Raw genomic sequence first — 14,168 nt, forward strand, 5'->3', positions numbered from 1 at the left:
AGATTCCCTGAAAGTATCTTTCACTTTAAAATGGAGAACACTGGGGCGCCTGGGTGGCGCAGTCGGTTAAGCGTCCGACTTCAGCCAGGTCATGATCTCGCGGTCCGTGAGTTCGAGCCCCGCGTCGGGCTCTGGGCTGATGGCTCAGAGCCTGGAGCCTGTTTCCGATTCTGTGTCTCCCTCTCTCTCTGCCCCTCCCCCGTTCATGCTCTGTCTCTCTCTGTCCCAAAAATAAATAAACCTTGAAAAAAAAAAAAATTTAAAAAAATAAAATGGAGAACACTTACACAAGTGGCAAGCCTCTCATGGTGACCATAATCGGAGTATCTCACGGGATAAAAACACAACCCCCAAGTATTTGTGTGTGTCTATGTGCACGTGCGCACACCTGCACACACGCGCAAGACCCACAGTTAAAGGTAAGAAGAAAAGTGACCATAAATGTATTCTTACTGCCTAATATCTATCAGTCGAGAAAAGAGCTCTCAAAAAATATAGGGTGTTAGAGATTAAACGCATAGCGGGTAACAACAGTTTTCTTAACATTTGTGATTTTTGATACACTGTACAAACATGAAGAAAAAAAATAAGCTTTGAAGTTCCACAGGTAGGCAGAAACAAGCCAATTATTAGAAAGAAAAGCTAACGAGAAATGGAGTAGGACCTGCTGCTAGCGACACAGTGCCAAAATCTGAGTGGTTCTAGGTTAATTATCTTGTGTTTTTCTTTAGTTGTGTTATGTTCTTACTCCTCCTTTATTGAACTTTCTATTACATCTAGGTTGAGATAGCTGTCCACCCCTGATGGGTCATTTGGAGCCATACTTGGTTCTCTGCCCACTGCAATCTCTTTACCTAAGTCTGTGCCCCAATCATCTTCTACTCCCCAACCTGACATCCCTGAAAAAATGTGTGGCTCCTCCCTTCCAACACGTGTGGCACTACACGTGGCCTTCTTGACAACTCTTGTCTTCCCTTGACTCGCCCCATTATCTCCACTCTCTGCAGGCCTCCTTTCCACATTTAACAGTACTGGTGCTCAAACACACCAAACACAAAACAGAGATAGAAAATAACTCCAGCAGGAGACTTTACCGAAGAGCACCAGCCTCCTGAGTCAGAGCAGCACTGGTTCCGGCTCAGGCATTGATTTCACTCAGTAACTTTAGGCAAGTTACTTATAAAGATCACAGAATGAAAACTTCTAAGAGCCGAATGGGACCTTCATCCTATTTATTTAAAGAAAAAAAATTTCTAAGCTGCCTTCTGTGTGCTGGACTGTGCTGGACTCAGAAGCTCACCATCTAATACAGACAAGTGCATATCAGACATGAAATGCCTCCACAGAAGAACACTCAGGAGAGATTCTTTGTGAACCCCCCTAGTTTACAGATGAAGATACTACGAACTATAGAAGATAAATAAAAGAGGAGTCAAAGGGTTGTGAAAGTATTAAAGGTTCACTGCTGTTATTATAGCCTGTATGTGACAGGTGAGACATTTTGAAATCTAGTCTAGAAGCAAGGGATGGATCCATTCAGTCACCCATTTACTGTGAAAAGTCTAGATTTGGGCACTGTGCTAGGTGCTGGAAAACAGGGGTGAAAGGCATAATTACAGTCCTCAGGAAGCTCAGTCTTGTAGGAATCTAGGCAAGAAAAGCAAGAGGGGCAAGCTTTCTCCATCTGAGTTATTGGAAACTATAAGAAGGGCTACGTGGTACCATGTACCTACAACACAGATTTAAACACACACACATATTTACATATCAACCAATAATTTAACTTAGCAGTCCGATTAACAGATTGACTTTTACTCAATAAAGAAATTTTAGAATGGAAGTTGTGATAAGCTCCCTGCTATAAACATGAAGAAGCAATATATTACTGTACTCTTTCTCAAAGTCTAAAACCTAAGACATGCAATACAAAGTACAACTCAGCCCAAACAGAAAAAGCACTAACTTTCAAGGTAGAAAGGGCTCCATAAGACAAAACTAAGCATTAAAGGAATGGTCTGAGTGCTAGTAGTTCAAATACCCTAAGGGGGAAAAAAATAATTTCATTAAAAATTAATTCCTTTTCCCCAGGTGTATGTATAAAACTAGTCAAAACCACCTTCTCAGGAAGACTAACCATCAATGGTAAATTAAAAACATCCTTTGGGTACCCCCCTTTTTTTTAAGGAGGAAAAAATTGCTGCAATTTGGTTAAAATCCCCAGGATATACAGCTTTAAGTGTACAACTTTCCAGAAACTAATATTAATAAACTCAAAGTAAGACCATTAGTATCTGTGCTGCCCCTAGTCCAGAACAGAACCTCTCCACAGTTCATGAAAAGTCCCCAAAGACACAGAAACTATACCCTGGGAAAACAATGACACAAACAAATTTGGTCAATAGTTTCAAAATAAGCAGAACTATTGTTCCAGAACATCCCAGGAACAGTTCTCAAATTTTAGACCCTTTTTTCCTAACAGTGAAGAAATGTGATAAAACAATATGTTTGGATAACATTTACCTAGAAAATAACCTATATTTTTAGTATCTGATAGGAAAGTGATATGCATCCTTAGTATTGATAGTATTGATTTTGCTATCCATATAGTTAAAAAGTGTGAAAAACAGCCTGCTATTTATTCATTTCTCAAGTTCACAAATTAGATAAAAGATTCCCAAACATCTATATAATCTCTTCCTTGAGACCCCACTGAATTATTCCAGAATGAGGAATTTAATACTTATGAGTAGTTTAAGTACAGTAAATATATCATTCCAGAACTGAGTAGTCCCTTTCATGGTTATTTCATGGGTTTATTATAACCCATGTCTAATACCTATACTTATCAGTTGGTCAATTCTAAGCTACCATTAACTATGTGAAATGTCCAAAGCATCTCCCTCCCACAAAAATGTACCAAACCTATCCTAACAGCAAATCCAGTTATAGGGTCTTCCCAACACTTCAAACCAAAGCCAGGGCAAGAAGGGGAAAAAAGAAACTTATACAAGAGGATCTGACAATGAGAATTTAGAAAGTCTAAAAGTATATTACTTATCTTGTTATCTCTCCCCCGTCCACCCTCCCACACTTTAATCCAAGGCTGACCCTCAACTAGGACCACTCTCTAGCACCTCCAATCTCCACCCGGACCTTCCTCGACCTATTCCCTCTGGCTACCAAACTATTTCTCGACTGCCTTTCACTCCAATTTACACACTGGACGGTCAACACATGGTACTTACTGTCTTTTCAAACCTATGGCCTAATTCCCCCCGTTTAGTCAAGCTTCTGCCCAGACTACTCAGCAACCCACCACAATTTATACCCCAAGGTTTTCTCTCAATTCTCGTTCTTCTTATATCTCAGCATCACTGGACACCTGTGACCACCCTCTCCATATAAAAGTTCTCTCCTCTGTCGGCTTCTGTAACCCTACCCCGTTTTCTTCCTACTTAATTCTTCCTTCTCTACCTTTAGCCCCTTGGCTAAAGCTCTTCTCCAAGTCTCAGACTTTGATCTTCACTTCTTTCTCTACACTCTAGCCCAGGTTTCAACTCTTTCTTCACCAGTTCTGATTGCTTCCTAAACTCCAGTAACATGCTTGCACTGCTATTAGACATTTCTCCTGGAGTTCATGCACCAAATGTCTCCTATATGCTATAGAGTATGTTAAAGGGTACAAAGATTAACAGGCCGTACAAAGATCATCTCTGCCTTCGAGGACCAAAGACAAACAAAAAATTTTAAAACAATGTGACCAGTGTGATAATTCCTACAGAGACACATAAAGATGAGGAAGAATACAAATAATGATAATATAAACAATCATTTCCTTGATTGAGCTTACAGATGTTATTTGCACGCATTATTTCTTTTTTTTTTAAATGTTTATTGATTGATTGATTGAGAGGGACAGACAGTATGCAAGCAGGGGAGGGGCAGAGAGAGAGGGAGAGAGAGAATCCCAAGCAGGCTGCGCACCAAGAGTGGAGCCTAACATGGGACTCCATCTCACAACTGCAAGATTCATGACCCGAGCCAAAATCAAGTGTCCAATCGCTTAACCGAATGAGCCACCCAGGCACCCCTGGACACGTTATTTCAATTAATTCTCATAACAATATAAGGAAATGTTAAAACTGAAGGTAAAATTCCTTACGTAACTTAATACCAGGTCACACAACTAGTAAGTGACTCATTCCGGATTTGAGGTCAAACTTGTCTGGCTCCAAAGCCAGTGCTTTTTCTTCTGTGCCCAATGAAAAGGAATCTAAATCTGATGGGTCAGGAGAGAAGTCCAAACTAAGGACACCTATTTAAGATCAGTCAGTTTTCAAGAAAATGTCTGAAACATGGTCAAGGAAAAGATCATTCAGGGAAATGACTAACATGAGACAGAACTCAGAGTACTAAGATGTTCCAGAAACCCTCAAACTCAGTAAGTCTAAAAACAAGCTCAGCATCTTTGGAGAACTACCACATTTCATCAATTCTAAGACAGAGTTTTTCAAATTTTAACATTTCTGAAGTTGAGACACAGACATGATGGTATGTCATGGTTTAACTGGCAATACTGTTTCCTTTCTTAGTGGTACATAACACAATGGGACCTCAAAACTTCTGGTTTCTTAGATTTGATAAAATATGGTTAACTTCCTCCCAAACTTAATCCTCAGATTTAAATCCCTTAAATCACCAAGATCTGATTTTTTAGAATATAAAATTTCCATCTTCCCTACTACCACTCTAGTTTATCAACCTTACACAAGTCAGACACCTACCCAGCTGGTCTCCCTGAATCGTTTTTCACTATTTCAAATCAACAAGTATTACATCATGGATCAATCTTTCAAGACCACCACCATACTCATGTCTCTCTTCCTCTTGAAAATTACCTTCTGGTTGTGTATAAGCCAGATCCCAAGCTACTTTGAAAGACTTCTATGATTTTGCCTGAGCTGACCATTACAGCCTGTGTTGTTTATCAATGCAAGCCTTCTACCTCTAGCTGAGCTCTCCTGATGACGGTCCTTGAAATGTCCCACCTCGGCTCTCAGTCATAACCAGTCCTCCCCTGTGAATACACTCTGCCCCAATACCCCTCGCATCAAATGTTAGGATTCATCTCAGGCTTCATAATCTCCATGAAATCTCCCTCAACCCTTCTGAACCTAGGTTCCCTTTAGAAGTTCACAGCATGTGCTCGTCTTAAACACTGTTGTACTGAACTTTTCATGGGAGTAGATCTTATTTCCACAAGGAAATTAAAAAGGCTCAAATGCAGAGACTATTTTGCATTTACACACACAGCATAGTGGTTAATTACACAGCCTACCTAGTAGGTTTGACTCTCAGCTCTGTATCTTTCTGTGTGACCTTCAGCAAATTATTTAACCTCTCTGTGCTTCAGTTTCCTCATTTGTGAAATGGAGCCAATAATGGTAGCTACTTCAAAGGGTTGTTTTGAGAATTAAATGATCATGTAGAGAGGCGCCTGGGTGGCTCAGTAGGGTGAGTGTCTGACTTCAGCTCAGATTGTATCTCGCGATTCTTGAGTTTGAGTCCCATCTCAAGTTCTGTGCTAACAGCTCCGAGCCTGGAGCCTGCTTTGGATTCTGTGTCTCCCTCTCTCTCTGCCCCGCCTCCACTTGCACTTGTCTCTCTCAAAAATAAACATTTAAAAAAATGATCATGTAGAACTATTACTGATATATATAAGCACCTTGTGTTAACCACTATTATATTTATTAATAAGAAAAATCACATAAGTGTTGGAAATGTAACACAAGTGTTAGCTACTATTATTATTTAGAATATCCATGTTCACAGGACCTAAAATAGTAAGCGTGTAGCACATACTCAGTGCTGATGTGATGAAGGAAGGCACGAAAGGTCTTAGCATGAGAAGCTGTTTGGAAAAGTGTCTATTTCTGACATTTTAGGGAACAGCTAAAGAAATCCATCCAGAAATGGCAAGAAATCACTACTTTGGGGTCTGCAAAGGCTCACCAGTCTCTGGAGGAATTAAGAGGAGAACAACAGGAAACAGAGCTGTATGTTCTTAGACCCACACACCACATATACCTGCAACTAGAGTTTTGTGGCTCGTTTTGTAGCTGAAACTATCAGACGAGGGAGAAAACTTCCTAAGGAACGCAGGATAAGCAGGTACTCACTGAGCATGCCTCTGTAATTGAGGTCCATATCCCGGCTCTCAGATCGAACTTTAATAGCATCCAGAATGGCATCAGGAGACAACAGTCCTGAAGGCCTCACAACATTCAGAAGTTCAGTGAGGCTCATCAGAGGCAAACGCACAGCCTGCATGATTTCAGCATGATTCTCCTTTGAATTGTGCTTACACCAATTTAACAAGGCTAGGAAGATATCTTTTTCGGGAGCTGCAAATGAATCTCTTAATACGATGTTTAAAAGTGCTGTCTGAAAAGGACAAAGCAAAAAATTCCAGTTATCAAGGAGCTCAACCATGTGTATGATCAATCAGCAAAATGTTACAGAACTGCAGGTATCACTTATATCTCAGCAACTCTCTTTGACCATCTTCTTTCTTTAACCTTCGTGCCATATACTCTCTTGCCCATAAGGGCTCCATGAATAGCCATGGGCATCTTTAACCACTACACCAAATGTCTAGTTTTTCCAACACATCCTCTGTGCACCTATCTTCAATAAAACAAGAAGAAAAATGGCAGCATGGGGGGCTGTCATTCCATGCAGGTTCTTCAGGAGAGTTTACATTTAGAAATCAGTCAGCGGTGCCTGGGTGGCTCAGTCGGTTGAGAGTCCGACTTCGGCTCAGGTCATGATCTCGCATTCGTGGGTTTGAGCTCCACATTGGGCTCTGTGCTGACAGCTCAGAGCCTGGAGCCTACTTTGGATTCTGTGTCTCCCTCTTTCTCTCTGCCCTTCCCCTGTTCACATGCTGTCTCTCTCTGTCTCTCAAAAAAAAAAAAAAAAAGTTAAAAATTTTTTTAAGTCAGTAAGATACAGCTGGAATTTAAAATTCGAAATCTTTTGCTCCACGGCATTACTGCACTCCCATATTTTTGGTTCTCAGATTTCTAGACTGACCTCCAGTAACCTTGGTGTGACCCTTGAAGACCCTTGCCTCTAAAAAGTAAGTAGGATAATAAAAATCATAGTTTACACTCAAGCCAAAATACATAGCTTTTCAAATAGGTTTTTTCATGTGAAATATTCAGCTTCTAGGACGAACACAAAAAAGGAAAGGAGAGACAACCACCAGGGTTCAGAGAATGATTTTGAGCAAAATAGTGTGACTATTTTTTTCAGCCAGCAAAACAAAACAAAACAGCAGTGACTTAAAGACACCCAATGATACATCAGATCTCTTTTATGAATTTTCCCTCCCATAATATGGAATTATTAGTTGCACTCTCTGTTGGAAAAATACAAAACCAAAACATAGTATGCAACACCACAAAGGAACCTATTTGACTATCATCACACTGATGATACCGCTCTGTAGCACAGTCTCTTTTACACATAGAACCTACCAGAAGAATCTTAAAAAAGAAACCAAAAGCAATTTGCCTCTCTTTTATATGATCTACACAGAGTCTCAGTAGCCAGAGGCAGGTGGCTAGACAGATGACCTCTTCTAGACCGATGATTTTTACTTTTTTTAATCTCAGTCTATTGCTCTACTCTTACAGCACAGATCTAAATTGTACAGGGCATGCCTGTGAAGTTCTTGCAGATGATGACACACCTTAGAAAGGGAGAGGAAGCCTTCACTTGAGAGCACCTCCTGAGCATTTCTGTCCATAAACAAGCAGCACATGCAAGTTAACTTGGGAAGTGAGTAGAGGCTGGCAACATCAAAAGTCATGCAGACATTCTGAATGTTAAGTATGGTGCAGAGATACTCAGAGGTAGAGTCCTCCAGCTCTGGAAATCCATATTTATGAGCTAGGCTCAGAAAGTCCAGCAACACCTCCTCCTTCTCATCTGTCAGCGTTGCCCGCCCGGTGTAGATGTATTTTAGCAGCATTGTGAATGCTTCTGCAGTGGTGTCTTGAAGAGGGATTTCTGCTTCAGGCTGAGATTCTCGCATCCCACCATACAGTAACGCTCTGCACATGAGAGAAGAAATGCGTAAGGAAAACCTCCAATAAGATTTGCCACAATATCATGAAACGATGGTTAGCAGCATTATGCAAACGTAAATTTGTTTAGTGACACAAAGATTCAGGTGAAGAAATGCATAGTAATCACTTTATTTCTCTAAAGGAAGAGAAATTATTTATATAAACTATTTTGGATTAATTCCATAAACAATTGGACTAATGAAATTATCTTGAGACCTCAAATATGTAATAAACATTCATTAAACAGAAAGATGAAAGTACTCTTTTGAAAGGAACAGCAAAATCCGTATAAACATATTAAAGATAGATAAGGATGTTTAAAAAATAAAAATCTGTAGGAAAAGATATAATCAGATAAAAACAATTACAGACACTCACGTGCCATTCTCCCCTGTCAGACTGGCAGAAATTAAAAATCCTGTTAACTATTCAGTGCTGCAAAAGCAATAGAAAAACAAGTTCTCTCATGCACTGCTTTGAGCCTATAAATAGGCGCCCTTTTGGAGAAAGTAATTTAAGTAATCTGTTAGGACTCAATTCTAGAGAAATAATACAGCAAAGCAAAGATACATCTTAAGAATGTATACTGAAACAATGAAAATGTTGAAAAAAAATTTTAAATGTCCATCAACAGAAATGCACTTAAAAAAATGGATATATGCATTCTATACAGCTATTACAGAGATAAAGAAGATCAATATATACAGTCTTGGAAGATGTCCAGGATACGGTAGATAAGTCAAGTTGTAGACCCACATGGGTTGCATGGAAAAAAGCATATACCACATAATTATACGTGTATGCACATAGGTAATGTGATATGTCTATTTATATTGAGAAAAATCAGGGGAAATTCATCTTACACTATTAACAGAGGTTGTCTCTGGGGAATGGGATTAGATGGCTGGTAGGGAAGGACTTCCATTTGTTACTTTATAAATTAAAAATGAAACTGGCGATGGGATTATGGGTGATTTAACTTTTTTTTTCCTCCTGTCTTTTCAGTATTTTTCAGATTAAAAAAAATCCCCATATTATTGCTTATCTGCTCATCTAAAAAATGAAAACCAGACAATCCAGTCAGGCAATGAATTTGAATTTCTACTTCTATTACTACAGGAGGAATAATATGAGCCAGTTAAACCTCTAATCCATCAGGAAAGAAAGGGCAGCCAGAGGAGGACCAGGGAGGAGTGCAGAAAAGGACAGTACAAGTGAGAAAGGAAATGTGTAAAAGTGAAAACAAGACAATAAGGGGGGGAAAAGAGACTCCCCCTGCTCCTAAGATTCTCAGAGCAGGACTAGCATTTCAAGGGTTCCCTCCAATACCTGCTGGAACGGAGTTCTCCCACCCTCCCCAGGCCTTGGCATTCTGGCTTGCCTCAGGGCAACAGCTGAAACCATCCAGGCAAAGATTCACAAATATTCTGAGCATACTTCTTCACCCGGTTATATACTCTGCCTAAAAACACTCTTAAAGGTTTTCAATAATCCAGAGAGCACTCCACCATGACCTTAAAATTACTAGATTAAAGAATACTTTCCTAGGGAGGGCTCACCAAGACTTACTCCCCCTGCAGAGTGATCCATGGTATTTACCTAAATTCTCAATACTTTAAAAGTGGTTTTCATGGGGCTCCCTTAGAACACTAAATATGAACCCCCAACTTGTGAAAAATCCCCTCTTGTACAGTTAGTTTGTCCTTATGTGGGAATTGATAGGCTTTATGACAACACTAGGGCCTCTCCTAAATTTCCTTTGCATATGAACAGTGTCTGCAATGAGAATCTAAGACAGCTTTGGTAATGACTCTGAATTCAGCCTAGTGAGCCATCATAGATTATAAATGTTTAATATCCACAAAGAGACACCAAGAACAAGTTCAGTAAGCGAGGGGAGTACATTTCCATTCATTCAAAATGATCTTCAAATTTCTAAAAGTATGTGAGTTTCTTTTAAGAATATCCTGAACATTTAAAGGTACCCACACACAGTTGTCTCAAATCATTTTTGAAAGAAGAGAGGCATATAATATTAACAAACATAAAACATAAGGCTGAAAAGTTCTGACCTAATAAGGAATGGTCTCTCAAACACTTTAATAGTAATGAGTGGACTAAAACTAAGAAAAGTAAGAAAAGACAGAAACACAAAGGAAGAGTGTGCAGAGGACAGAGGCTGGTAACGAATAATGACTAGACCAAGGCCAGCAGTCAGGGTTGAGCTGACCACCAGCAGGGGGAGTAGGACAGTGTGCGCTCTCTTTTCGAAGCTCCTGGCTTTATCGACAGTGGCATTTTATATGTACAAAATGGAATGCTCTAAAAATGTTTAAAATGTACTAAACACGTTCTAGATAAATGGTAAATATTTCCAAGAGACTCACTTCACAACAGTGTGTGTGACTCTAGATACTGTTTTGTTGACTTACTTAACTCTAATTGTAAAAATCAGACTACAGTTTTCACTAGAAGGTAACTGAAATTTTCTCTAAGCCTTTGGCATCTTAATTTTTAGATATCAAGTTTCCTAGGTAAATCCATGATTTTATGGATACGGACTCCATGGACTCCAAGGATTTATCAAGGATAAATTATCACTCAGTCTATAATTCAGTGGTGATTCCCATTTAACAATTATTAGGTAAAATGTAGAGTCATTAGAGCTTAGCTTAACAATCTTAAGCCTGGAAGCTAAAGGGCTGAGTAACAGACAACAGTTATGTATAAGGAGGATTTAAAAAAAATTTTTTTTAATGTTTATTTATTTTTGAGAGAGAGAGAGAGAGAGAAGGAGAGAGAGAGAACTTGTGCAAACAGGGGAGGGGCAGAGAGAGGGAGACACAGAATATGAAGCAGGCTCCAGACTCTGAACTGTCAGCACAGAGCCCAATGTGGGGCTCAAATTCACAAACCATGAGATCATGACCTAAACTGAAGTCGGACACCTAACCGAATGAGACACCCAGGCACCCCAAGGAGGATTTTTTTACATTAGTCCATAAATATTTTGCTTAGTTTTAATTCTAATGTAACTATGAAACTTCCTTTCAATAAATGAATTCCCTTTAATCTAATGGGATTGCCAGATGCGTATCTTAGAGATAGATCTGTTGGGTTACCTGAGTCTCAGTGGTCTGAAACTAAGAGGTATACATATTTACTAGCAAGTCCAGAGGTCAGTCTACCCACACAACAAGAAGCCTATCTGCCAATAAATCAATAAATCAGCTGAAGTTCAACTGTGAGAAGCAGGTGAGGGCAACAAAGATTCAGCCTGAGAAATATTCTCAAGACCTTGAAAAATGGTTGGTGTGAGACTGTCTAGCCTGGAAAGCCTTCTATCCCGCTAATTCTCAGATGGTTTCTGAAGGAAAAGGTGATTAAAAAGTAACAAAAAGTCTACAAAGATGGAATTCTTATAGATGCTGAATTGAAAGACTGCTAGAATTTATTGTTATGCTTTGTTACATATTTGTCATAGAGTAGAAAATACCAGTGTTTTCCACAAGTAACTTGAATCTTCAAAAAGTAATATACACTTACCGAAAATATTGGCACCTCGCTGCCAAAATTACCCTGTGGGCAGGAAAGCGTTTCTTTTCCACAACAAATGTGACGTCGCCATATTCTTCCCCTATCAGCAAGGCACCAATGTGTTCAGACAAAATGTGCACATGATCAATTTCGCCCACAGCAGTAAAGGGGCGAAGAGGGTGACTGTTACTCATCTTGTAGAACAGGTGATATTCGCTGATCTGTTATATAAAGGAGGAATAAGAATTAGTGGGGGAGAGGGAAGTATACTTAGAAAATCACATACCACAAACATAGCTAAGCAAGAATTTAAAGTACTTTAAAAAAATTCACATGAGAGAGATTTTATCATTACTGGTATCTTTATCAACCAATTTATTCTGGGAAGTAATTGAGCCTGACTCCATTAATTCCATTCCCTTCAATGTCTTATCACACTAGGAAAACAAAAATGCCAGGTCTTCCAATACAAAAGAACTTGGAGCCATCATATTCTAGAAAACTATGCCCAAATACAGGCCCCTTATTTATCAGAACCTCAGGAAAGGAAAATCAACAACCAGAAGAACTCCTCTTTATAGAATAGATCTATTCAATGAGGTTGGATATCACTAACTATACCCAGTGAAAAGTCAACCAGGCATATATCTAGACCTAAATCACAAACAGAATTAACTAAGTCATCAGATTTCAAATAATTTCAGGGATTTTGGTCTGAAAATATCTTAAACATTTTATAAAAAAATAACCTGACATTAATGAAATCTTAACCCTCCCTCAAAAAAAAAATAACCCCAATATTTTTCTCAAGACTGTAATTTCTAGTATAAACTTGCAGCTCTGATGGTAAGATTGCTTACCAAAACATCATTACATTTAATCTCATTTATAAGCACTTCCTTGCTTTTGCATACAATGCTTTTCTACAGATGTAACTGAAAATCAAAGGGCTGAAACATCATTAATAGATTTACCTGTTTGAAAGGGGAGTTATGTTCTTTGAAAGCTAAAAGTGTTTATATTCTCCAATCTCTCCAATATTTGCAGGTACAATGTTTTTAAGGGTAAGTTACCCAGCAAGTGAGTAAGAGCATTCACTGGCATTCAGGTGCCCAAGGTGGAGATGTGGCTGACAGCTCAGCCTCTATTGCTACCCTTCTAATGCACCAGAGACTAGGGAAATGTGCCTTCTTCACTACACGTCCACACCTTCTTGAACTCTCCACTTGGACCAGGATTAAAGCTTAAGCCACTCCAATCTTTAAACTTCCGTATCTAGATCCATTATTAGCAAGGTGTACAAAAAATGGCCTCAATCCCCAGATACTGCAGTGAAAGATCCTCACAGACCAGGTTCCCCAGTTACTTGCTACTCCATGTTCACCCCCAGCAGACAGAGCACCAGCAAGGACAGCGACACAGAAGGACATGGAGGATGAGTGAGGCAAGGAGACACCTGCCCCAGGTAAGTGGACAAGTTCCTGGCCCCTTATCGTAGCAGCATCAGAGGTCTAACAGCATAGTTCCCTAGTTGCCAAGGCAAATTCCTCTTCTTCAACTGCAATCTCCATTTGAAAGCCTTAAAAACTGAATCATCTCCAGTCACCTGTGTATGAAAGACCGAATTCAGCTTGAGCGTCAGCAAATAATGCATGATTCGATTGTTTAATGCAAGATACAACAGTCTAATAGAGGAGTTGGCAAACTTTCTGCAAAGGGTCAGATAGTAAATATTTTAGGCTTTGCAAGCTATACGGTGTCTGTACAGATCACTGAAGCCAAAAACAGCCATAGACAGTAAGTAATGAATGTGCACGGCTATGTTCCAATAAAATTATTTACAGAAAAGGGACAGATAGAACTCTCAAGACTATAGTTCGCCAAACCGTGCTCTAACATATGATCAAAGATTGTACTCTAGACAAAGGATCAGACTGTTTTCTAGTTTTTGATTTCTGGCTGGGTTACCCAATCAATGTTCAAAATAACATGGTTATTTTCTGTGTTAGCCATGAAATTGTGGAATCTACTGGGAGCTGACTTCAAAATCTCACTCCTCTTCAACATGAATTCTCACATCACTATCCCAAATTTCAGGGATGGTGCGTGGCTCTAAACAAAACAGACTTTCTCTGCCTGAACAAATGCTATGCATATACCAGTGACTATATTCTCTGGTATAATATTCTCTTAAAATTTTATCTAGGTCATAAGTGAGACTAAGTGACTATTAATGAGAAATGACTGATTTTTGGTTAACTAGCACAAAGATAAATTTTTAATTCTTCAACTGATACATAATAAACATTAACATTACATTTATAAATATCTTAATAGGTTCTCCAGATCTGTACTTCTAATACATACAATTTCATTTTGCTAAATTTATGGTTTAATTATGCTTTTCTGACTATCCACTTACTACGGAATAAATACAATTTTTATTAGCCATGTAGAAATAATTTAATTAGACCAGAGATTGTCAATGAGCTTACG

General features: G+C 39.1%; 1 protein-coding gene across 4 annotated transcripts in view; it reads right to left on the reverse strand.

Annotated features, from left to right (window-relative positions):
- Positions 1 to 14,168, reverse strand: part of BTBD9 (BTB domain containing 9) — a 417,533-nt gene that overhangs the window by 367,841 nt on the left and 35,524 nt on the right. For 2 of the 4 annotated variants that reach the window (XM_086706750.1, XM_086706751.1), the window contains exons 2-5: positions 13,133 to 13,278; positions 11,682 to 11,893; positions 7,757 to 8,120; positions 6,180 to 6,444 (exon numbers count right to left, since the gene is read on the reverse strand). In XM_086706750.1, coding sequence (XP_086562876.1) covers positions 6,180 to 6,444; positions 7,757 to 8,120; positions 11,682 to 11,866 — 814 coding nt within the window. In that variant the 5' untranslated portion in view covers positions 11,867 to 11,893; positions 13,133 to 13,278. The remainder of the gene's footprint in view (positions 1 to 6,179; positions 6,445 to 7,756; positions 8,121 to 11,681; positions 11,894 to 13,132; positions 13,279 to 14,168) is intronic. The other 2 variants (XM_025925243.2, XM_086706752.1) reach the window with 1 other exon arrangement.

The sequence above is a fragment of the Puma concolor genome, chromosome B2, assembly GCF_028749965.1.
Source record: "Puma concolor isolate L17-30 chromosome B2, mPumCon1.1.hap2, whole genome shotgun sequence".
In the NCBI taxonomy this organism is placed as follows: Eukaryota; Metazoa; Chordata; class Mammalia; order Carnivora; family Felidae; genus Puma; species Puma concolor.